A 25,891-nucleotide genomic window follows, 5' to 3' on the forward strand; every position below is an offset into this window, starting at 1 on the left:
GGTGAATATGAAAAAATTTTTTGAAAAATGAATTCAAACAAAAATATTTGAGAGGTAGGGAAAAGAATTGAAAATGAAAAGAATATTATATAAAAGGGGGTAGAAAAAAAGAGGGGAATCAAAAAAGAATTGAAGGAAGAATTTTGGGATAATATTTATGTGTCGAAAAATTTCCTGAGTTTAGTTGTGTTAGTTAAACTACATGTTCTACTAGCTACCGTAAGAGGTGAACAACAATAAGGCTGATGATCGATTTGAGCAATAATACCTTTGTCTAGCAAAGATTGAATTTCTTGACGAACAAATTCTGGATTGCGGACAGCGCTATTGTTGTTCTTCTCGAAGTACGGTAACACTGGAGATGTAAAAACTTAAAAAAGATAGATTATGGAGAATAATTGTAAAAAAAAAGAAAAAAATTTTGTGGAACAAAATCATATAATAAATAAAATGTGGAAAGAATTATTCTCAATAATCTACCTGGTTGATATCCAAAGGTAAGGGTTTGCAAAACAAAAGATGGTGCATTAAGAATATTTTTATAGAAATTAATTGCTGTAAGTGAATGAATAGAATAAGCTGGCGAATAACTAGATAAAAAATCTGATTGAATATCATATAAACGTTTATAATGTTCATAATCTTCTGTGAAACAAAAATTTTTTAGAGAAGCGATATGAAAATTTGGAATATCTGAGGTAGGTATCGGTAGGTTTAAATCTTGAATAGCGTAAAGCGGGGTAGAATTATTATTTAGGGTTGGCGGAAGGACAGTCTTCGACTTTATGACCTTCGCCGTTACATCCGTGACAGCGAAGAGATCCTCGACCTCGTCCTCGGGATCCTCTACCCCTAGGGTTTGAGCCTCCATTTGAGTTAAACCGGCCGTTAGAGAAGCCGCCACGTGCTCCTCTGCTATAGTCCCCTCGAAAGTCAGGCAGGGAATCCGAGATACGTTGCTGCTGGGTGGTGAGGTAGCGTCTGTTACCTGCTAGAGCCACCCGGTTGGCGTGGCCGACGTTTTTCGAAAAAGCCAGTTCGATGTACCCGATGGAGCTTTCAGCTATCTAGATAAAAAATGAAAATCTTGATAATTTTGAATAAAATATGTTAATATCTAGCTCAATGAAAAGAAATGTGTCGTAGGAATTATCTTTCCTTTATATGACAAAATAATGAAAACTTAAATGAACTGAAAAATAATGCAAATGTCACAGAATAATATTATAAAATTCTTTTCTGTGGTGCGGAAGCTAATAAAACTGGTGTTAATCAAATGTTTGCACGTCTTCTTTAAAAAACAAATTTGAAAAACTAAATAGATTTCATAGATAAGAAACGGTTTCTATTGATCGAATCTGCACGTAAAATAGGAAAACTAAAAAATGGCATAGGTTTAGTTATTATAAAACGAAAAAGAAGAAAAAATTTATGAATTTCTTGCCTTTATTGCTTGATAGCAGGCTTGCAACGACTGCTGTAGGTCATATAACAAGTTCTTGGGGGCTTTCAACGCCACAAGACGCTTCGCAGCATCCTCAACATAATTCTTCGAACGGCAGGTGTCTCTTAAGACGCATTTTAAAAATGTGAGAGAGACGTCATTCTTTTCATCCAAAGACTTAATAGAAAAAACTATTGTGAGATTTCCAAGAAAAAAATTTCAAATTTGAAAAAAGAAAAACATGGATAAAGAAATTAAACAAAAAAATTAATATTTGAAATAGCAAAAAATGTGGAAAAGAGAAAAAATTTTAAAGGAATGTAGAAAAAGAAAAATGCCCTTGACCCAAATAACTGCCCTTTTTTTGTTTAAAATAGACTAAATAACCCCTACATATATTAAAAAATATATGTTTGATCAAAGAATTTTTGTTAAAAATGTTTTTCTTACGTTTAAATGTTCGAAGAGGCGTTCCCGTTCGGCATGTATGTCTGCTGACGTCATGCCTATCCAAGCAGGTGGGTCTGACAGTATTTCAGCTGCTCGCCGGAGGCGACGTCTAGCTTTTCGGCCGCCTACTAGTTGGCTGCTACTGTCAGAATCGGAAGAGTGCTTCTTGCTCTTCTTCTTTTTCTTCTTCTTTCCTAAAGAAAGAATGTATGAAGACATAATAATCCGAAGAATAACGTCAAATATTCAGTCGGTGTTCATAGAAACAAGAAATTTATATTTCAAATAAATTGAATCAAAATAAATTTCTGTAATAATATCGTAAAAATTTTCAAATAGGTCATAAATGGAAGAAAGAAAGGATTTTCTTCTAACTATTTAAAAAAGTACCTTTTCTTTTCCTTTTAGGTTCATCTGATTCCGTAGAACTCGACGATGAAGAGAAAGAACTGGAAGAAGAGGAACTACTAGAGTAGCGTTTCTTCTTTTTTGACTTCTTGCGTTTAGGGGAAAAATCATCTAAAAAAAAATAAAAAAGATTTAAAAGAAATAAAGTGGAAAAAGGTTTATGGCTGTAAAAAAGGAAAGAATAAAAAAGAGGGGGGGAAAAAGTTTAAAGTTGAGAAAGAAAAAAATTTTTGTAAGGGTAAAAAACTGCTAAGAAGACAAAATTCATATGAACTTCAATTTCTAAATCATTGAATCAAAATCATGAGTACTAAGTATGAATTTTACCTGAAGACACTGAAGCATGTCTGACAGGCATCTTAACTTTCTCAGATTCAATGTGGGGAGCTGCTGACACTGATGGTCGCGCTGGAGCTGCAGACTCTTGAAGTCGCGCTGTCATTTTCGGCGGCTGATTAATTTGTGGCACAAAACCTATCCCCGGCAAATATGAGCCGGCTGGGGGAAGGTTATTTAACCCCAATGGATCTTTCGGATCCTGGGGAATAATCGTTTGTGCGACCGATGACGGACCTGGAGCTACAACCGACGAGGGAGCTGAGGTATTGACTGGAGCCGAATAGGATCTAGACAAATTTGTGGTAGGAACCACTGTGGATGCGGGGGGGGGGGAATTATCCTCATCTGAGGAGTTGTGCGAATGTCCTGTAGGAACAGGCATTTTTAGGTCTGAAGAGGAAATTTAAATTTAAAAGAAAAAATTTAACAAACAAATGTCAAATTAAAAAACATTCACGAAATAATTCATGCAAAAGTAATAACAAAATAAGACATGCTGTAATTTTTAACAATCAGTATTTTGTAAGAAAAGAAAATTTAAAGAGGAAAAAAATTGAATTTTATTCAAGAAAAATAGTGTCTGAACATTAAATGAAAGAAAAATAAGAATTTTTTGGATAAGAAAGAAAAAGAAAAAATTTAGTAAATTAATTCAATCAAGAAGTGATAAGGTGTTGCGACATTCTGCTTCAAAATCTTTAAAAGACTGGCCAAAATTATCATAAACAGATTTTGCGGATAAAAAACTGTCATCTAAAGTATGATTAATTTCTTCTAATTGATCTTTAAAACGAGATGCACGATTAATCAACTCTCTGACTACTAAATGTTTATCAGTTTTACTTTGATAAACGACAAAATAATGCAGGTTTAAGCCTAAAATCTGCTTATAGGCAACGATATTGTGAGCATGGGATGACTTAACATTCCTGAGTTTATAGTACTCGAATGGTGTCATGATCACAGAGGATTTAAAAAACGTTGATCTGAAAAAAATGTTAGAGACATGAATAGTTAAGTATGTCAAATTTGAAAAAACAATATCAATATAAAAATACAGGAATTAGAAAAGCAAAAAAGTAAAAAATTTCTAATAATAAAATAAAGGGTTAGGGAGGGTGGGTGAAAACGTATTAAAAAGCGATGTAAGAGAGAGTACTAGCTCTATCGGTGGAATGAAAACGAATGAGAATATAAAAAACGTTTTGTTTTAAAGTAAGTTTTAGGAGATTTCAACTCGTGTGCCGGCAGGCTATAAAAACGTGTGACGCGCAATTTTCGAGAATGCTCCGTGATGTATTTCAGCAATCGATCAATAAAATAATATCAATATTCCTCTTAATTCAACAAAAAATGGCCATTTTGTAACTTCATGTTATTCCATTAAAAACGTCTTATTTCGTTTCCTTATGCTACAATTAATATTTTTTATCGATCGATATTCCATAAATCACTAAAGAATCCGTCGAAAATAAGCTAAAAGAGTTTAAATATTGGGAAAATTCGAAGAATTCGATAAGTATTTAGGAACCAATCTCCATTTACTATTTAAATTCTCTTGAATAATCCCCAAATGCAAATAAAATCCCCAACTGAAAATAGTAAATGAAATAATACGTTGAAAAAACATATATAATACACTAAAAAACTAAAACTTACTGTTGAAAACGTATTAAAAAGCGATGTAAGAGAGAGTACTAGCTCTATCGGTGGAATGAAAACGAATGAGAATATAAAAAACGTTTTGTTTTAAAGTAAGTTTTAGGAGATTTCAACTCGTGTGCCGGCAGGCTATAAAAACGTGTGACGCGCAATTTTCGAGAATGCTCCGTGATGTATTTCAGCAATCGATCAATAAAATAATATCAATATTCCTCTTAATTCAACAAAAAATGGCCAAAATTACTGGATCTAATGGAGTTCATAGTAAAATGCAGGGAAAAGGGAAATTTCCCCACAACCCCCTATTTCCCCACCCCTCTTCAGTTACATAAAAACCAAGATTTACTCCCACCTTACTTCCAAAGGTTTCATGATTATTTGTAGAATTGATTGTTAGAATAGCTAGGCCTGGGTAAAATGTTTATCGTAACGATTTACTCCAAAAATCTATGAACTTTAAAGGCTGTCAAACGGTTGTATGTACCATTGTACATGGCATGTCCGCTTTGACCGTTTTTAAGCGGCATGAAAGGCTTCACTCAAGTTAGAAACGTAAAATATACGTATTTTTCGCGCATTTATGTGCACTGCTATTCGGATTCCAGATTAATTGTAGGCCTTCTTTTAACGGTTAAAATTTTGTGCGAGCATAATCTATATGTTCCACCGTTAGGTCGTTCGCAGCCTTTGAGTTCTTAGATTTTTTTTGTAAGCGTTATCAGGAACTGCCTTAGATCCAAATTACTATATAATATTCCTAATAAATGTATAAATTCTAGATACTCAATCCCTTAACTGGTTCAATGGGAAAGCATATTATACATTTTTTAAATACTTGCAACTTGTTGACTCAGGAACGCTAGTTGTTGAAGTGGTTAATGGTTCGAATCTCGTCCCAATCCAGACGTAAAACTGCAAAATCAAATTCGTATAATTCATAATAAGAGTAGAGTTGCGTTGGTCGCCTTGGCAAAGAGCATAATTTTTCGCAATATTCCGTAAAGGCGTGTGTTTAAATTAGGAGTAGAATTCTAAAATTTAGCATTGCAGTTGCTTTAACGTTGTTTTGTGAAAAAAAAACGGTGGCCGAACCACCGCTCCCGCCGAAAATGAAATATAAGTATGGAATAGGACAAATCACTTTATTATTGAACTATGAATATAAATGATCATCATACATAAAAATAATTATTGTTAAAACAGGAAAAATAAATACTAGACATCAAATCACAATTCAATAACTGGATCAAACAAAATAAAGAAGATTGCTAAAATAACCGGGGAGGGACACATGGCAGTGAAAAATCTACTTCCTATTCTTAGGGGTGGAATTATAAGTTCATTCATTTTCTAGAAATCTCTTCCCCCCCCCCCTCAATCCTATTATAACACCTTTAAAAAATTTAAAATTCAATCGTCTTTTATTTTGAAAACAACATACCATTATACATATGACAAAAACTATAGGGGTCACATAAAAATTAAATTATCTTTAAATCAAATGTTTTACAATAAATATTAAAATGAATAGGCGATTTTATTTTATGTCAAACTTTTAAAAAATCCTCAACGCATTCTGACATTTTCAAAGTTTATGGCAAATTTAAACTTGAACAATAACATGTTTAATAAGCTATAAAAATTGGAAAGAATTTTAATGAATATAATAGATTTGAAATCTGCATAAAATTTTAAGGATTTTTTTTTATAAAATTCGTTTTTTATATAATTCATTATTTAAAAGCGCAAATCCAATTTAAGTTAATAAATTTTGACCAATAGGATAGGTGGATTGGGAACTACCTGCGCTCTAATTGGTTGAATGATCTAAGTCACCTAAGCTTCTCCAAACAGGGCGCAGATAGTTTTCAATCCACCAATCACAGATGTCAAAATTATTTAACTTAATTTGTATTTGCGCTTATAGATAAAGAATTATACAAAAGACGAATTTTTTAAAATTCCTTAAAATTTTATGCAGATTTCAAATATATTATATTCATTAAAATTCTTTCAAATTTTTATAGCTTAATGTTTAACTAATGGTTTGTGCAGAAATGATAAATGTATTTTAGGAGAAAATGGCAGATTAGTTATTTCTCGTATCGTATTATAAACGGCTTTCCGCGGATATAGAATGTACAATTATAAGATTAAAACTAGTTTTTTTAGCCCCGTGGTGCCGAAGGCACCGGCTAAAAAAACTGGTTTTAATCTTATGATTGTACATTTTTATATTCGTAGAAAACTGGATATAATACGATGCTAGACATAGTTTTTTTCGTATGGATGAGAACCGGTTGCTTTCCACCGGATTCGAATGAATACGAGAAAATTATTTATTGTGAATTTATCTCTCAATCAACATTTTTACTCCAAACTTTTTATTGATCTGAGCCAGTTTAAATCGCTCAAGAGGTTAGCAAAATTTCAAGGAAAAAACCTATCGCATCGTACTATAGACAGCTTTCCACGGACAATAAAATGAAAAATTATAAGCTTAAAACCAGATTTGTTAACCCCGAAGGCCCGGGCTTACAGAACTGGTATTAATTTTACAATTTTTAATTTTAATATTCGTGGAAAGTTGTCTGTAATACTATACTATACATATGATATTTCAGTGTGGATGAGAACCGGTTCTAATCTAGCGGATATTAATCGGTTTCGAAGTCATACTTGTTATATTTGACATCTGTTTGAGAATAATTTCAAGGACAAATTTGAACTTAACTGCACCAGTTAAATGGAATGTATTTGTAAAAATGTACAAAAATGACACAAAAACCAGGATAACTTAAATAATAGACAACGATTGAAAATGCTCCTAATTAAAGATTAAATTCTTTCATACTGTAAAAAATAATTCCCATTTATGAATTTTCACAATTTTTAATTAAAAAGTTACACATTCCTCCCAAATAGATTAAATATTCAATGAATCAAACTTTCAGAAAATTCTAAAAAAGGAATATTTTTTTAAAACAAAAATTGTAAAAAAAAATTCGCGATGGAAATTTTTTTTTCCAGAGTAAAACTGGATCACAGTGCAAATGAAGGTGCTTTGACTTTTGTGTCAGAACCTAAATTGGGACATAGTGCATTTCATTACCCTAGGTTAGGTTACTACATTTCACTTTTCAATAAAATCTAAAATGCAGCGGTTTTTCAGAAAATTAAATTTGAAAATTTCAAGTTCAATTTTCACCCACTAGGAGTTATCGCATAATCATGACAAGAAAAGCAAAGATTATTTATTTAAAATTTTGAACAACTTTGCTTTTATAAAGTTCTTCATAAAACCACTCCTGAAGTGAGTTAATTAATGGCCATTTTTATCAATTGCTTTGCTAAGGTCACGGAAATTCAGTCATAAATAAATCATATATAGAGAGGTTTAATGACTGACTTTATAAAAGCAAAGTTGTTCAAAATTTTAAATAAATAATCTTTGCTTTTCTTGTCATGATTATGCGGTAACTCCTAGTGGGAGAAAATTGAACTTGAAATTTTAAAATCTAATTTTCTCAAAAACGGCTGCATTTTAGATTTTATTGAAAAGTGAAATGAAGTTACCTAACCTAGGGTAATGAAATGCACTATGTCCCAATTTAGGTTCTGACACTAAAGTCAAAGCACATTCGAAGGCATTGTGGGATATGATAAAAATGGCAGTTTATTATTCAATTTAAAAAAATATGTACATGAAAAATTATTTTTAGGTTTGAGTCAATTTTAATAGTTATCCTACATTTGATATAGAAAACTAACTTTTAAAAATTAAGTAAATTGTTAATACATATCCAAAATTAAATACTGAAGAAATACTAATAAAAATTACCTACGCGAAGTTTTTCCTAATCAAATGTAAGAATAAAAAACTTTTTATAATTTTACATACTTAATTTTTAATATTTTGTCATTAACAATAAACACGCATTTTTAGGCATATTTGGCTAATCTACTACAAATATAAAATGTAATAATTAAGGTTGGACCGGATATCCGGCTGGTTTCTAATGCCGGATATCTGGATATCCGGCCCAACCATAGTATTGATAAGGTTAAAGCCTAATATGTCCCGTATTCAAGATTTGACTAGGCTAGCCTAATTTATTGGGCTAGAGAAAAAAAATCCGCACGCTGCGCGCACAAATCCGAGAAACACTGAAAATAGTTATTTCTCGCATCGTATTATAAACAGCTTTCCGCGGATATAAAATGTATAATTATATGATTAATACCAGTTTTTTTAGCCCCGAGATACCGAAGGCACAGGCTAAAAAATCTTATGAGTATATACATTTTATTAGTAGATATGGATATAATACGATGCTAGACTAAATTTTGTCGTATGACCGAGAACCGGTTCTAATCCACCGGATTTTAATCGGTTTTGCATGAATACGAGAAAATAAATCATTCTGATTTTGGCAATTTAATCTGACATATTATTTTATTTTTAAATAAATTTTGTGTATTTTTTTTATAAAATGTTAAAAAAAAGTGTTTCTCGCTGTTAAGTGAAAAATGACAGCTAAAACTAGGCTAACTTAGTAAATATTTTATAAAGATAAAAACATTATCATATTTGTATTGATACAAGAAACTAAAATAGCTAAACAAAGCTCTGATTTTTGTAAGAAAACGCGGATTGTTTAATTCCCATTGTTTTGGGATACGGGATAGGGTTGGATATTTTCATTTGATGTAGTCGCAAAGCCTTTCAATCGGGGCTCGGCAGCCGCAAATTTAAACCTGTTCGGAAGCTTTGAAAACATTTTGAAAAGATGGATTGCCATATTTATGTAATGTTTAGACATTTTTTAAAAAAATTGTAAAATGTTTATTTTCCTGAGGCTTACAGGCAGGCGGCTGCTCATCCTTGCTTTTGAGAACGCAAAGAAGAATAGTCTTTTATGGATTTAATCTGAGTCTCAAAAAAGATTAAATAAATCGATGAGAAGATCAATCATTACGTGATCAAATTATCCAACCTTATTTCAAAATAACCTATAAGTATACAAGGTTATCTTTAAGAAAAATAGCATAACTAAAATAGAATAATGTCTGAACTATGGAAATTAAGTATTTTGATTATTATTGCCAAATAAGTTAATTGGGATAATTATGTTCTATTAAATCTGCAAAAAAAATCAATTTAAATTGAGTAAAAATCTACTTCAGGATAGCAAAATAAAAAGATTGGTTTGTATCGGTAGAAGAATGATATTAATCAGAAACATTCAACTTTAAAACTTTCAATGAAAAAGGGATAAGTCAATGAGAGATAATTTAAACTTCCCCCTAATTTAACTAAGAATAGATATTCATTGCATCGTAGTATAAACAGCTTCCCGCGGATATATAAAGAAAATTATAAGATTAAAACCAGTGTAGTGTAGGCCACAAAACATATATTAATCTCATTTAATTTAATATTCGTGAAAAATTGTCTGCAAAATGACGCTATACATATTTTTTCTTTATGGCTATAACAACTGATTAAAATCCAGAGTATAGATGTAGATTGTATGTACTGTATTATTTGCTTTGTTGATATTTATAAAAGGATGTTATTAAACCTTAAATTAGAGAAATATGAATTAATTAGTATGATGCACAATATTTAATCTGCAAGTGCCATATCCCTGCAAATCCAGATTAAAATATCCCCCATTAACCTATCCCTAGAATCATTAAGGTTATTATTAGGGTTGTGCCGGTTACTTTTTTGGCCGGATACCGAATATACCGGATATCTGGTATACGGTCGGTTATCTGGCCAACGTAAGATATCCGGAAAATTACCGGATATCCGGCCGAATAACCGGATATACGGCATTATACATCAGCCGGATATCCGGTATAGTTTCAATATCCGGTATCCACCCAAACCGGATATCCGGCCCAACCCTAGTTATTATTATCTATGCTAGCTAATTAAAAGATAAAACGGTATAAAAATAAATATTTCTTGTTTATAGAATTGTACATTTCTTTTTCTTTTTTCCAACGTTGCCGGGGGCCGGGCTGTCGTCGCTTACTTTCCGGCTTCTGAAAAATAACAAAAGTGATTATTTCCAAGGGTAAGAGAAACATTTATCAGCTAAGTATATTTCAACAGCCTTTTGTCACACTAGTGGCATCTTTTGCACCCAATCAGGGACAAGGGAATGATATTCTGACAAACAACTCTAAAGGAAAATTTTCCCACAACCTCTTCCCCTTTTCCTCCCCTCATTTCCCATCCCTCTTAACTGACATGACAAAACAAAATATACCACCAGATACTTTATAAGGTTTCGCGATTTTTTTTGTAGAATTGTTTGTTAGCATAGCTACCCCTGCATGCACCCAATGCAACAGTTTCATCTCAATCGCCTCAATTTCTATACCCCCCCCCCTCCCTCCCTCGGTGTGTATTTTTTCACTTTGATAAATTTTCGGATATAGTCCCTTTAGTGACATACCCTCTTAAAGGACGTTTAGTCGTATTTTCAAAGTAGCTTTTCTTATATTTCTAGCCCCAAATGTTTTTTGGTATCATTTTACAAAAATATGTTTCGAAAAGTTAATTCCTACGTAATTAATTAAAGATTTGACCTAAAATTAGCAAAAAAAAACCCGGCTAAACGGCTTTTGGTTCGATTTAGGGAAAATAGACCTACTAATGTATAGTGATGGCAATCCGTCGAATTTTTGGGCCGGATTCGGATTCCAGATTCTTAAAGAATCCGTCAAAAAAAGTGGCGAATTCCGGATTCTAGCAATATTTAAAAGGATTTTTAAATTTTTAAAAAAAAATTAAGTGCTACATATGTACTAAAAATCAATGTTCTTGGTGTTCTCTATAATTCACTTCCAAGAATCGAACCAGATTTTAAAAGATATTATATATAATGATGAAAATCTTTGCCTTCAAAGAGGAGGAGTTGAAAGAAAAAACTCAAGACGCTAATTTTAGCCTACCAAATAAGAATCCGGAATCCGCTATTAAAAAACGGATTCCGGATCCGGATTCCAAAATTGGCCAAAAATTGGGCGGATTCCGGATCCGGATTGCCAACCCTACCTACTAAGGATTACTCATTTCAAATTTCATAGCGAAATTCGGATTCAAAGTGCCATTTGCGCATTGATTACGAGATGGTTGCATTAAAAAAAACTTATCATAACAACCATTTTATTTTTAATCAATATAAAAATATCAAACGACAGACATAAAAAATTGTAGAAAATGCTGGCTTATAAAACAGAATTAGATAAGTATTAATTAGAGGATAAATTAATATTTCTGAGAAAAAAAATATCATAGCTCTTTTATGGCAACGCTAATATTTATTATGAGATTTGCAGAGTATCTAAAAATATTTAAAGGGGGGAGGCGGATGTGCCACTTTTTGAAACAAATAGTAGAACGTGCATGATCTCTCAGCCCATAAAAGAGATACAGCTCTAAAATTCGGCACAGCAGTTGCTTTTGTGGAGAACAATATGGAACTGTAAAGAAACGGTAGCGGAACCGCCACTCCCGCCAAAAACCGCCGTTTCCCGCCGAAATATTTTTTGCCTTTTCTCGCCATAATGGACAATTTTCAATCATTTGATATAAACTTTCTTTTTCATAAAAATTTCGCTTATATTTTCACTTGAAACTTGTAAGATTTTACAATTTTTTTAATATTGTTTGAAATATAATGTCACATGAAAATATAAGAAAAATTTTTATGAGAAAAAAAGTTTATCTCAAATGATTGAGAACTGCCTAATTTGGCGAAAAAAGGCAAAAAACAATCGGCGGGAAACGGTGGTTTTCGGCGGGAGCGGCGGTTCTGCCGCCATTTCTTCAAAGTTCCATATTGTTCACCAAAAAAGCAACTGCTGCGCCGAATTTTAGAGCTGTAACTCTTTTATGGGTTAAGATCATGTGCGTTTTACTTTTGGTTTCAATAAGTGGCACATCCGCCTTCCTCTTTTAAAGTGAAAGTTTCACTAGAATTACACTATACCTAACAAGGATGACATCATCTATAAACGAAGCTTTGAAATCAAACAAACTAACACGAACACTTGGAGAGTGTCAAAAGTTAAGCAAAATATTATTTTAAGGGTTTAAACATAACTGAACATAAAGTTGTTGCAAATTAATCTTTTAAAGGACATACTAACATTCGTAGGACTAGATTATAGAGATGCTTCGCTTAAAATATTGTACCTTGTTGTCTAAGGAATCATTGTTCCATAAATCACAATGTTTTGAATGGACGTATGGACTTTATGGTAACGATAATAGAGTTGCTACGATTTATAAATCGTACCTATCCGTTTAAGGAATCATCATTCAAAGTTTAAAATCGATAGGAAAATTCTAACATGCCTAAATCAACGAGAGTAGCTAACCGTTTCGGACGGACGTACATAACCTATTCATAGAACAGCTACGCCGCTGGTAAAAAAAGTACAAACCTGATTTCCCTCATTAGGTCATAGAATACTTTGTCCACATTTTCCCTGGTTTTGGCGGAGGTTTCTACATAAGGCACCTGGTCCCACAATGGATATATAAATAAGTGGATATTTATACAGGGGGAATCTTTCCCTCGTCAATTTAGGTTGGTAATAGTAGGGTTGGCAATCCGTCAAATTTTTGGACCGGATTCGGATTCTTACAAGAATACGTCCAAAAAAGGCGGATTCCCGCGGATTCCGGATTCTTACTTTTGACGGATTCCGGATTCTATTGATGTCTTAAAAGGCTTTTTTTAAATTAAAAATTTTAAGTGCTATATATGTACTAAAAATTAATGTTCTTGGTGTTCTCTCTATAAAAGAGAACGTTATTATAAAAGGTAGTTTCACGAAATGCATTTGAACTTAATTTAGGGGACTGCTGTAAAAAACAGCCTTTGTCCCCTCTCTCTCTGGGTAGTCATAAGGGGGGTGGGTGGGGTATCGTTAGCCAGCCTGGAGAAACAATTTATAGGGTATGTAAAAAGTCTCTGGCAATATCCACGTATTTTAAATCCATTCCTGCCACTCGTCAGACTTGTTCTTAGCTGTCGCCAACTGAACCTACAAAAAGACTTTAGAAAAACTTAGGTCTTTTTAAAATGAAAAAAAATTCTTAAGTACCTAATCCAGTATCCAGTTTTCTACGAATATAAAAAGATTATAACCCAGTTTTTAAATCTTATAATTGTACATTTTATATCCGCGGAAAGCTGTTTATAATACGCTGCGAGAAATAACTAGTCTAATGCCCTTAAACCAAAAAAATAAAATTCCGGTGAGAATCGGACAAGATATAAAAAATTTGAGGATGGCAGATAAACGAACAGAAAAAGATCATTGAAACACTTCAAATGACGAATTGTTAAACTACTTTTTGTTGATAAAGTAAAACCTAAAACTTTTTATTTTCTTTGAAAAATGCATACAAAAAAATATTTTTCCACATGACTCTAAAAAACAATTGAATGTTAATACCTGTCTAGAATTATTAAGATCAGCCTTATTACCAACAAGGATGAAAGGAATATTTGTGTCCTGTTTTACTCGCAATATCTGCTCACGGAATTCCTGCAAATTACATTTCAGTTAGTTTTTAGTGTTTTTTTACTAGGCAAAAAATTTGATGGTGTTATACCTATATGGAACAACACTAGAACAAAAAAAAGATAGGGAAAATTTTGAACACTTCATTTAATCCCCCCTTCTCCCCCCAAAAAATATTTGAACATACATGAGATTTCCCCTTCAAACACTAGAAGACGTATAGACAAGCCCTGAATATACCTAGCGTAGCTGCGCTGCTAATAATAATAATAAATAACCTGTGTTGATTGAAAAGAATCTTCTTCAGTGATACTAAATACACATAGAAATCCTTCACCACTCCTGAAATACAAATAATTTAAAAAATATATTCTATGAACTAGGTGTAGGGGTGTTTGATGTGGAGTCTACCCCCCATTTTAAATTGTAATATTAAAAAGATAAAAGTTTGGTGAATTTTTTTGGGAGGGTGGTGGTGCCCTCACCCAAAATAGTCATCTATTAGAAGACAACCATATCAGTCCAGCGGTTAGTGTGATACTTTCGTACACACAGACACTTAAAAATCCTGTTTTTTTATTGTAAGGATAATATTTTTTTAAAATACTAACAGATACGCCTTAGCATCTAGAGGATCCATATATTATCTCATGTAAACGTAAACCATTGGGATTTCGGTCCATCTAAAAGCTGTATTTATTTATTTAGATAAACTTAATTTGAAGATAATTTCTATGTAACGTTCATAAAATATATAGCATATCCTTTACAGAACTTTCTTTTTAATTTCGAAGCTACTCTACATGTGGTTTTCTGTTTGTCGGTATTGTTAGGTGATTGCCAATATATGTTATTGTTCTTTAATTCACTTTGTTTGGTGCAAACTTTTGAAATATCTCTCATTTTTAAACTATCCGTTTTTTTCTTCCTCTAACACCATTTGAATAAACTTTGCTACTTTTGAACGTAGTCGTCCATGTTTTTTCTCTAAGGTACAAGAAACCATATAATTCTATTAAATCAGGTAAATATCTATTTTCTTATTTGGGTATAATTAATATATTTTCTTAGGTTATTCAGAACCAATTGAAAACATAAAAATAATATCAAATAATATAAAGCTCTCAAAAACATTTCCTTTTAATTATATTATATAGGTACTAATTTATATAAACCCTTTCTAACAGCGAATCTTTTCTATAATTAGGGTCGGTCCGTCCGTCCGTCCGTAACAGATAGTTCATATAATTTAGGCATTGTCCTAATCCTGTCGATATCAAAATTTGCATATGGACTCCTGAGGTGGATTCTTAAAAAACTTTTGCCTCACTAAAATTTTAGTGGGGCAAACTGATTTTGGTGAGGCAAAAGTTTTTTTTTTTAAGAATTCACCTCTGTAGTATATAGGTAGGATTTAGTATGATATAATAGTCCTATTCATCTTATATTTTGAATAGGTGAAAATAGACCTACCAAGGAAATTCCGTAAATATGTGAGTTCAAAGAATTTAAAATAGAAGTAGAACTCTAAAATTTGGCATGGCAGTTGCTTTCAAGGGGTATAACGTGGATATTTACTATATTAGAGCAACTACCATACACAATTTTAGAGTTCTACTCCTATTATTAAGTCTTAAAACTCACACATTTACGGAATTTTAGCAAAACCTACCTCCTTTTTTAATACGAAGGTGTCATTAAATCGCATCTTTTAATTCTTTGTATAGCATTAATTTCTAATAGGTAATCTGTAATACAAAGTAGAACGATGTCTGTCTGTTTGTCTGTCTGTCTGTTTGTTTCGTCTGTTTGTAACGAAGGATCTCGCTAACCACTGAACCGATCGGGTTCTCCTTTACAGGGTAGCTTCTCATAAGTCCCAGGAAGGTTTATTACTAATTTCTTGGGGGGGGGGGGGGGGGGACACCCCCCAAAAAAATGAAAAATACCCAACCCCCCAAAAAAAATTCTTTTTAAAATTAAAATAGTGGGGTCGACTTCCGCCCCCCCCCAAAAAAAAAAATTATCCCCCCCCCCAAAGAATTAAAAAAAAAAATATTCTTTTAGAATTTAAAATACGAAAAATTGGTTTGATCAAACCTCTTTTAGAGGGGGGGGGGGGGCGAAAGTGACACTTTTTGAAACCAAAACTAAAAGTCAACAAAGGAACTCAACTAAAAAAAGAGTTACAGGTCTGAGATTTGCATGGCAGTTGCTTCATAGGGGTAAAATATGGAACTGTGAAGAAACGGCGGTGCAACCGCCGAAAACAGCCGTTTCCCGCCGAAATATTTTTTGCCTTTTCTCGGCGGTTTTCGGCGGTTGCGACGCCGTTTCTTCACAGTTCCATATTGTACCCCTATAAAGCAACTGCCATGCAAAATCTCAGACCTGTAACTCTTTTTTTAGTTGAGTTCCTTTGACTTTTAGTTTTGGTTTCAAAAAGTGTCACTTTCGCCCCCCCCCCCTTTATTTTTAAAAATCTAAATTATGAAAAATTGGTTTGATCAAACCTCTAGAGGCTAGGGGCGAAGCCGCTAGTAAGATTGAAAAGGATTTGATGATTTTTAGTATTTAAACATCCATTATCTTTATTTTGACACAGATGACAATTTCTATAAAAGCTAAGTTCGAATATTCTGACAATCAGACAACCGAACATTAACAAATATCCTAATATGTAAAGTAGTAATGTTTTTTTGCCTGGAGCTTAAGATCTCAATAACTGCCGGACCGAGAGAGTTCTCTATTTCTAAGTAAGCTTTTAAAATAGCTCCTGTTATGGTTTTAGGCCATTATATTATAAGATTTATCTATTGGGACGGTTTAAAGCTATTTTTGCTGCGTATGCTGAAGAGACAGAATTAAAAGCAAACTCCAGTTTATGTTAAATGGAATAAAATTGCTTATATACAAGATCGATGCCTTATAAGGACGTAGATTCAAAAGGATGCAATTATAGAGATGCTAAGCTTATAGCATTGTGGATAACGTCCTCAAAAAATAACATTTAAATGTCTTAAAACAATTTGCGCTTTGCAATTAGTACAAGACATAGATATATAGTTAAAGGTAAAACGAAAGGGAAGAAATGGTGAAAAAAAAACAGTATTGTTCACGAAACGCAGTAGGTACGAATTGCAGAAACGCTACGAGACAAAAAAAATAATTTTTAATGTGATGAAAAAAAATAATATTTGCTCATTAAACTATCAAAATTCTTTGTCATTAAAATTAAATTATAATGATGATATAATTAAGGATGACAACATCCATAATAGCAAAACCAATGTTTATAAAACGTTTATAATCTAACAGAAAAAGGACTTTAATGAACAAAATTTAAACATAAATCAGTCAGCAGATAAAAGACATTTGAGTTGCTATTACAAATATAAGAATGAAACCCCCCCTCCACCCCACCACCATTAAAAATCCGTAATACACCCTTATATGCTCAACTAAGGACGGGGGGGGAGTTTGTACACTTATAGGAAATGAAATTCAGTACCAAAGTTTGGGAGGGTCGTATGGGTTTGTTTTTAAAGTTATCAACCTAATTCTTTTTGTAGGCTCTCTTATATGACTTGATATACGTACACTTTATTTTCCACCCAAAAAATTGGAGTTTCTCCTCTGCCTTAGACAAGTATCAGTCTGAAGAAATACATTAAAGGTAATTTTTATTTTATTAGATAAATCCTTCCCTCCCATACACGGAAAACTTTGAAAATTGAATTTCGGTACTTTCCTTCTAGGGGCTTGTGGAGCAAAAGACCCCCCAAAACACTAAAAATATGAGTTCTGACCTTATTTTTAAAGATATCGACCTGATTTTTTCTTTATAATACTTTTTTAACATACCCGAATCAACGAACCATTACAGATTTCATTTTGGGATTTTCCTTCTAGGGGCTTGTGGAGCAAGATACCCCCAAAACACAAAAATATGAGTACTGGGCTTATTTTTAAGATATCGACCTGATTTTTTTTTATAATACTTTTTTAACTTAACCGAATTAACGAACTATTACAGATTTCATTTTGGGACTTTCCTCTTAGGGGCTTTTGGAGCAAGAGACCCCCAAAACACAAAAATATGAGTACTGGGCTTATTTTGAAGATATCAACCTGCTTTTTTTATATAAAAATAATATTTAAACATAACCGAATCTACGAACCATTACAGATTTAATTTTGGGACTTTCCTTCTAGGGGCTTGTGGAGCAAGAGACCCCCAAAAATCATAAAAATATGAGTTGTGGGCTTCTCTTTTAAGATATCAACCTTATTTTTTTATATAATAAAAAAATACTATTTTAACATAACCGAATCTACGAACCATTACAGATTTCATTTTGGGACTTTTCTTCTACGGGCTTGTGGAGCAAAAGACCCCAAAAACACTAAAAATATGAGTTCTGAGCTTATTTTTAAAGATATCAACCTGATTTTTTATATAAAAATACTATTTTTACATAACCGAATCTACGAACCATTACAGATTTCATTTTGGGACTTTCCTTCTAGGGGCTTGTGGAGCAAAAGACCCCAAAAACACTAAAAATATGAGTTCTGACCTTATTTTTAAATATATCAACCTGATTTTTTTAGGAACACTTTTTTTAACATAACCGAACTAAGAAACCATTACAGATTTCATTTTGGGACTTTCCTTCTAGAAGCTAGTGGGGCAAAAGACCACCAAAAAATATTTTTAGAGATATTGAGCTGATTTTTTTCATGAAAACTTTTTTCACATGTTTGAACTAGGTAGCCACTAATAATTTCATTTTGGCACTTTCCTTTTAGGGGAAAGTAGGGTAAAACACCTCCAAAACAAAATAAATTGAGTTCTCAGGTTATCTTAAAAAATAAGCTCAGAACTCATATTTTTAGTGTTTTGGGGGTCTTTTGCTCCACAAGCCCCTAGAAGGAAAGTCCCAAAATGAAATCCTTAATGGTTTCTTAGTTCGGTTATGTTAAAAAAGTATTATTTTAAAAAGATCAGGTTGATACCTTTAAAAATAAGCTCAGAACTCATATTTTTAGTGGTTTTGGAATCTTTGCTCCACTAGCCCCTAGAAGGAAAGTCCCAAAATGAAATCTGTAATGTTTTCTTAATTTGGTTATGTTAAAACAGTATTATTTTTTAAAAATCAGGTTGATATCTTTAAAAATAAGCTCAGAACTCATATTTTAAGTGTTTATGGGGTCTTTTGCTCCACAAGCCCGTAGAAGGAAAGTCCCAAAATGAAATTTGTAATGGTTCGTAGATTCGGTTATGTTAAAATAATATTTTTATATAAAAAATCAGGTTGATATCTTAAAAAAGAAGCCCACAACTCATATTTTTATGATTTTTGGGGGTCTCTTGCTCCACAAGCCCCTAGAAGAAAAGTCCCAAAATGAAATCTGTAATGGTTCGTAGATTCGGTTATGTTTAAATATTATTTTTATATAAAACAAGGATGACAACATCCATAAAAGGGAACTAAAGGGATAAGACAATCGCCGATAAATGTACGTCCCCAAATATGATAAACAGAATTACTCCTTCTTTAGATTACAATTAGTGGTTAAAACGTTAAAACGCTCAACTTACCAATCAATTAAAACTCAATAAAAGTCCCCAAAGTTGCTGAGCAAACCAATAGGAAAACGTTATTATAAAACTTTGGGAACCAATGTAATGAACAGCCTATTGCATTGTCCCCTTCCTTTCCGCTCTCTAAAAATTTCAAAAACTTAAAAAGTCCCAAGACGCCTCTAGGGGCGCAGCTTCTACATAATTAGAACTACTGGATTGCTGTATTCATTCATATTTTAATTAATCTTATCTAAGACGTAAATTATGTATAAATTCAAAATAACGCAGTATTACTGCTAAAACCCTTAGATGTTCTATGGAAAATTAAATTAGAGTAGTGAAAATAAATAGATATATTATATCTAGATGGTTAAAAACCGGGCCCATAATTTGTCAGACTTAAAGAGGAAATTCTAGCAGACAAACACCTTTGTTTATACAAGTATATGAGCGACAAAATTTTTAAATAATATAATTTCCCGAAAGTTAACTTTATCCTAAGAAAGGGGGAGGTAGGTTGTGCCAAAATTTCGTAAAAGTGTTAGTTTTAAGACTTAAAAACAGTAGTAGAACGATAATATTCACTAAATATGTGTATTCCTTACTGAAAAAAACTATAGACAAAAATATTTAGTGAATATTCTACTACTGTTTTTAAGCCTTAAAACTCGCACCTTTACGGAATTTAAGCACGCCACAACCTACCACCCACTTAAACTACATATCTACTGCGGTCTTTTCATACATTTTGTCGAAATTTTTACACTATGTAATTTACCAAAGAAAAGAAAAAACAATTGCAATTTGTATAAAATCTGTACACTTATAAACCAATAATTTGGTCAGATTGCTCCTCCAATATTTAATTGGCTGATTTATTTTTATTTATAACGTATATCTATTTGAAATGTAAAAACATTCTGACGTTAAAACATTTTTAATTTTCAAAATTACAAAATAATGTCTTTTATACGTAGTTAGGTAATCTGCAAATCTATATTAATGTTTCATGTCTTAATTTGTCATGCAAAATTAGATAATCACAGGCATTAGGGAATAAGAAGGCTTTGTGGTTTTCCATAAAATCTGTAGGTACTCTATTTACAAACTAGTAGCTACGCCTAGAGGCCCCCCCCCCCAAAAAAAAAAATATTAAGAGTGGCAATAAATTCAATTTTATCATAACATGTAAAACTAGACAGCAATTGTTCATATTTTTTTTTTAAAAGGCCCTTTAAAACATTGCTAGAATCCGGATTCCGAAAATCCGGAATCTGTCAAAAATAGGAATCCGGAATCCACGGATTAATCCGTTTAATTTTTCGGCGGATTTTTGTAAGAATCTATATCCGGTCCAAAAATTGGACGGATTGCCAACCCTAGTTTCTAAAACTTTAGTATTAAGACAAATATCTCAAAAAATCCACTAAAGAAAGTCACTAAAACACAGTTAGTTCCCTTTTCCCTGATTTTTACAAAAAACAGGGTTAAGTTTGCAGATACAGGAAACAAATTGCAAACTTTGAGCTATCATATTTCCATATCTTTACATATTCACATTTACTATGACATGATACATTAGGTAAATTGATCACATCCACATTTGAGTAAATCTTAAATATCAGGGTTTTTACATTTCGTAATAGTACTGATCACTTATTATACACTAGTGGCTTCGCCCCTAGCCTCTAGGGGCTTTGCCCCAAGAGGTGATAAAGAAAAATTTGGGCGAAATACGTAAATACACAAAGGCAATCCCCTACAAAAAAAAGGGGGAGGATTTTTTGTTTTTTTGGGGGTGTTGGGGGTGTCCCACCCCTTTAGAAAATAGCCTAAAACCACCACAGGACCAGTAGGTATATTCCCTGAAGAGTAGAATCCTATCGGTTCGGTAGTTACCGAGATCTTAGGGGACGGACGGACAGACAGACAGACAGACGGACAGACAGACATCGTTCTACTTTGTATTATAGATATACATATACATAATTTTCAGCGTATTTTACTAAAGTAAACTTTGAAAACGTATTTTGAAATACTCAAATATTTATGGTATATGACAACAGTAAAAAGTTCTAGTATGGCTTTGACCCCGATTATTATCCGCTGGATTAACACCGGTTTTCACCCATACTGAAAAATAATGTACACCATCGTATTACAGCCAATTTTACACGATCATAACATTAATACCAGTTCCGGTAGCCCGGGCTTTCGACCCCTCGGGGCTCGCAAAACTGGTTTTAATCTTTAATAATATTTCATTTTAATATCAGCGGAAAGCTGTCTATAATACGATGCGAAACAAAACCAAATTCTTGGCTATTTCTAACCTGAAATAATTATCTCTGATGGCTGCGTAATCTTCCTGACCCGCTGTATCAAGGATATCTATTTGTACCTGAGGAATAAAAAAATCTTCTAAATTCAAATGAAATTATTGCATGATTAGGCTTAATGTGTATATTCTGTACTAGATTCATTTTTGCCCTGCTGCAAAAAATATTATATTTTCCCCTCTCCCCTTGTTTAAATTAAATTTCCCATAATTCTAAGGGATCTGTAGATGAGAGGACAAGTAGCTTTTTGCTGATTTTTAAAAATAATTCCCTGTATTTTAGGTCTAATTTTCAAAAAAAAAAATTCTGGATAAAAGTATCAGCTGGTGTTTTCAGTAACTATTTTTCACCCCCTACCCCCTTAGCCGAAGATCCCAAACAGAACATACACCCCTGTGTTGTACGATTAGGGAATATTCAAGATTTAAAGACCGATAAAGCTGTGACTTCAGTGGGTGTTCTAGGGATAGATGGTTCAATTCTACTCACAGCATTACAAAGGTGAGGAATGCGGGTCTAGGATTTTTTTTTATATCAGAGCATGAAACTCATGCCTAATAAAACATTTCCACAGATTATCAACAACAAAAAACAAACAGAATTAATCTAACAAAATTTTTTTCTGCTGAGTTAAATAAACTAGAGTAAAATAAAGTAGAACATCTGTCATGATCATGAAATTATAGGTAAAAATTTATCACTGTTTGAGATCTGATATTTGATTTCTTATAAAATAACTTCCAAACTATGAACTTGTCTTCCTGTATTTAAATCTCATCCCTGTAGGTATATGAAAACACAGGATAATATATATCTATAGAAATTACCTCTTCTCCGTCTAATACAACTTTCTTTCTGTATGAATCTGCTTTGGTAGGCTCATAGTCTTCTACGAATTCATCATACATAAACTGAAACAAAATACTAATTATAAAAGTTTCTTATTTAAATCTTCAGGTAAATTAAAAATATTTAGGTAATCAAACAATTTCATCTATTTGAGTATAAAAATTATTTGCTGACAATCTTTTAAAAAATCTTATCCTTATACTAAAGTAACAGGATGTTTGTCTGTCTGTGTGTCTGTACCGAAGGGTCTCGCTAACTGCTGAACCGATCAGGTTCTCCTTAACAGGGTAGCTTCTCATAGGTCCCGGGAAGGTTTATAACTATTTTTGGGGAGGGTGTCTTCAAAAAATTTTTTCTTTATTCTTTTGAAACTCAAATTTAAAATGGGATGAGGTCAACTTTTCCCTCTCCTACCTTAAGTGCCCTTAGAGGCTTCTAGGGGCGTAGCCGCTAGTATAATATAAGGAGGGAAACATCCATAATAGACTAACAATGAAAGTCAACATTTTGGACTTAGAGAAAAATAAAGTTGTATATATCAAATAAATTCCTATTATTTCAACAATATGGCTTAAAATATCATTAAATTAGCAAAATATCATTTAACATACTAAAGTTATTAGTTGCTACACTTCTTTAATGTATGCTTATTATTATATTCAACTTTATACTTGGTTTAAAGTCAATAGGATGATTCCAACAAGTTTATTACCTGTAATGTTAGTGCTGATTTACCCACACCTCCACTCCCCACCATAATAACCTAAACAAATAAATATTTTAATTTCAAACTCAAATAAATTTCCATTAATAAACATTAATACCTAAGGTGTGGGACTTTAAAGTTAAGTATTCAAGGTCTTTGAGACAGAATTAGAACACAAAAATTAGGTATTACAGTTAATTTAATTTTTATTTGCTTTTTTTCTGCAAAATTAGACAGTTTTAAATCATTTTATACTGTTGATAACACTTGAACTTTTTAAGTTTATGTTGATGTTTGGTTAATTCCAAGAGCACCCTTGACAATTGAAAAAAAAATTCAAATAATAAAAAATAATTAATTTGAACAGGCAAATATCAAGTGCATTTTAACACAAGGGGGGGGGGGTTAATGCAACCATCTCGTAATCAATGTATAAATGGCACTTAAAATTCGAATTTTGATCTGAAATTTTGCATGAGTAATCCTTGGTAGGTCTATTTTCCCTAAATCGAAAAAAAAGTTGAAAAAGTAACGGCTAACGGCTCAGCCAATTACCGTTTTTAACTATTTTTAGGGCAAATCTGTCATAAATAACGTAGAAATCAACTTTTTGAAACATATTTTTGCTTTAAATCATGTGAAATGATACAAAAAAAACATTTTTTAGATTTCTAGTACCAGCAACTACCGGCTAGAACCGTTTGAAAACGTTTTGGATCAGCAAAGAGCATTATGTGGAGAGAGGTTTCGTGATGGATTTCGCTTGAAAATACTCAACAAATGGCTAAACGGATGAGCCTCCAGCCGTTAGCCGCTACTTTTCCAACTTTTTGTTCGATTTAGGGAAAATAGACCTACCAAGGATTACTCATGCAAAATTTCAGATCAAAATTCGAATTCTAAGTGCCATTTATACATTGATTACGAGATGGTTGCATTAACCCCCCCCCCCGCCCCCCCCCCCTTTTACCGAGTTTTTCGTTTTTACGTGTTTCAGATGGTAACTGGGGTGCCATTAAACATTAATTATGACTTAAAAAATAACTACTCACAAAACGTCGTGGCTAGATTTAAATATATTGAATAAGAAAAAATCACAAATTCTAATAATTCAATTAAGAGGCTAAACTCACATGGAAGAAAAAAAGTTTGTTTTATGAGAAAAAGCATCAGAAATACAAAAAAAAAGTCTGAAATTAACATCTTAGCTGATTTAAAAGAATTCAAAACATTTAATTAGGTATGATGGAAAACAAACAAATACTTTTCAGCTAGTTAAGTATCAAGTCAATTTATTACGATCGTTCATATATATTGTGTCTATAAAGAAAGATAAAAAAAAGTAGAATTTTATACAAACTTTGTGTAACGACGTTGAGGGGGAACTTTTCTTCGACATTTTCAATTCTAAAAATAAAATTAAAATTTTAACACAAAATTTTTTTTAATCATTTTCAAAGGTGGAGGTAGGTTGTGCTAAAATTCCATAAGGGTGTGAATTTTAATGCTTAAAAACAGTAGTAGAACAGAAAGTTGAAATGTAAATATTCAATAAGGAATCGACATTTGTAGTAAATATTATCGTTCTACTACGGTTTTTAAAACTCACACCTTTACGCAATTCTAGCACAATCTACCTCCCCCCTTTTAAAGCTGTTTGTCTAAATTTTTCAGAGTTCGAAGATTATATTGAAAACTAAAATCAATAATTCATTATTTTAATAATAAAATTTGTGAGTCAATTAATACAAAAACATCATTTAGTACATGAAAATATTAAATTGAAATTTGGTTTTAGTTAAAAAATATCTTTTAACAAGAGGAAAAGGTTGAAATATATAATTTTTACAAATAAAAACTATTAAAGCTTATAAAAAAATAACTTTCATCAATCACTTTTACTTTTAATGACTTATTTTTGCATCATTTTGACATTTTTACTGCAATGTTTTGGCTCTCCGCCCCTCCCTACCCTAAAGCAAGCATTACAATGAAATGGTTCGCCAAGTTTATTTAAAATACAAAAAAAAATGCTTGTTTTCATTTAAAAAACAGGGGAAAAAAAGATATTTCTAATTTTAAGAAGCTTAAATATTTATCATTATAAATAAATTCTTACCTATTTCTTTGTTTATATTTATAATAAACATGGAAAATTAATCTTTTTGTCATGTGATTGAAAATACTTGGCAACCCGTTTATTTTCATGTGTACAAACTTTTGACCAATGAGAGACGTGTATTGGATTGTCTTAAACCAATGGCATTCAAGTAAGGATTTTGGTAGCTATTAGGAAATTTTGATTGTAAGGCTATAATATAATTCTAAATGTCCGACTGGATGTATGCCTAAAATGTTTTAGAAACGTGATTTTTTTCTAACATCCTATTGTAGACAGAACATTTAAATCATTGCATATTTAAAATAAATTTTTTCCATTCTTTATATTCAGACTGCTTAAAATCAGCTTTTTTAGCCCCTTTCATCCTGAAATTTACAAACAATTTGGTGCTTTTGGTACGATTATTTTTTCTAGTAAAAAAATC

The 25,891-nt window shown here is 32.2% G+C and overlaps 2 protein-coding genes across 5 annotated transcripts; both read right to left on the reverse strand.

Annotated features, from left to right (window-relative positions):
* Positions 1–590: 590 nt before the first annotated feature.
* LOC145332964 (uncharacterized) lies at positions 591–3,072 on the reverse strand. The gene is made up of 5 exons (XM_080178094.1): positions 2,630–3,072; positions 2,285–2,413; positions 1,895–2,088; positions 1,445–1,621; positions 591–1,067 (listed from the first exon to the last, which is right to left on the reverse strand). The coding sequence occupies exons 1-5, from the start codon at positions 3,021–3,023 to the stop codon at positions 750–752; spliced, it is 1,212 nt and encodes a 403-aa protein (XP_080034220.1). The 5' UTR covers positions 3,024–3,072; the 3' UTR covers positions 591–749.
* Positions 3,073–5,428: 2,356 nt separating this feature from the next.
* On the reverse strand, positions 5,429–24,782 carry Rala (Ras-like protein A). 4 transcript variants are annotated; one of them, XM_080178113.1, is made up of 14 exons: positions 24,706–24,782; positions 23,352–23,402; positions 22,618–22,701; positions 21,785–21,852; positions 14,140–14,203; positions 13,793–13,885; positions 13,336–13,378; positions 12,773–12,848; positions 10,219–10,360; positions 9,988–10,000; positions 8,857–9,561; positions 6,344–8,411; positions 5,745–5,936; positions 5,429–5,544 (listed from the first exon to the last, which is right to left on the reverse strand). In XM_080178113.1, exons 1-9 carry the CDS (start codon positions 24,742–24,744, stop codon positions 10,285–10,287), a joined length of 594 nt encoding a protein of 197 aa, XP_080034239.1. In that variant the 5' UTR covers positions 24,745–24,782; the 3' UTR covers positions 5,429–5,544; positions 5,745–5,936; positions 6,344–8,411; positions 8,857–9,561; positions 9,988–10,000; positions 10,219–10,284. The 4 variants fall into 4 exon arrangements, with proteins under 4 accessions (XP_080034239.1, XP_080034238.1, XP_080034242.1 ...); XM_080178112.1 differs by having other exon boundaries at positions 5,696–5,936; positions 9,988–10,032; XM_080178116.1 differs by having other exon boundaries at positions 5,696–5,936; positions 24,706–24,763.
* Between the last annotated feature and the right edge of the window lie 1,109 nt (positions 24,783–25,891).

Source organism: Acartia tonsa, chromosome 11 (genome assembly GCF_053477335.1).
Source record: "Acartia tonsa isolate MP-2025a chromosome 11, ASM5347733v1, whole genome shotgun sequence".
Taxonomy (NCBI): domain Eukaryota; kingdom Metazoa; phylum Arthropoda; class Copepoda; order Calanoida; family Acartiidae; genus Acartia; species Acartia tonsa.

Coding starts and splice junctions, on each gene's coding strand:
- Rala (XM_080178115.1), bottom strand. CDS start 24,744: ATGTCGAAGAAAAGTTCCCCCTCAACGTCGTTACACAAA. Junction 23,403..24,705: donor CCTCAACGTCGTTACACAAA/GTTTGTATAAAA, acceptor TTATTTGTTTAG/GTTATTATGGTGGGGAGTGG. Junction 13,886..14,139: donor ATTCTTTTCAATCAACACAG/GTTATTTATTAT, acceptor TGTAATTTGCAG/GAATTCCGTGAGCAGATATT.
- LOC145332964 (XM_080178094.1), bottom strand. CDS start 3,023: ATGCCTGTTCCTACAGGACATTCGCACAACTCCTCAGATGAGGATAAT. Junction 2,414..2,629: donor ACATGCTTCAGTGTCTTCAG/GTAAAATTCATA, acceptor ATTTTTTTTTAG/ATGATTTTTCCCCTAAACGC. Junction 2,089..2,284: donor ACCTAAAAGGAAAAGAAAAG/GTACTTTTTTAA, acceptor TTCTTTCTTTAG/GAAAGAAGAAGAAAAAGAAG.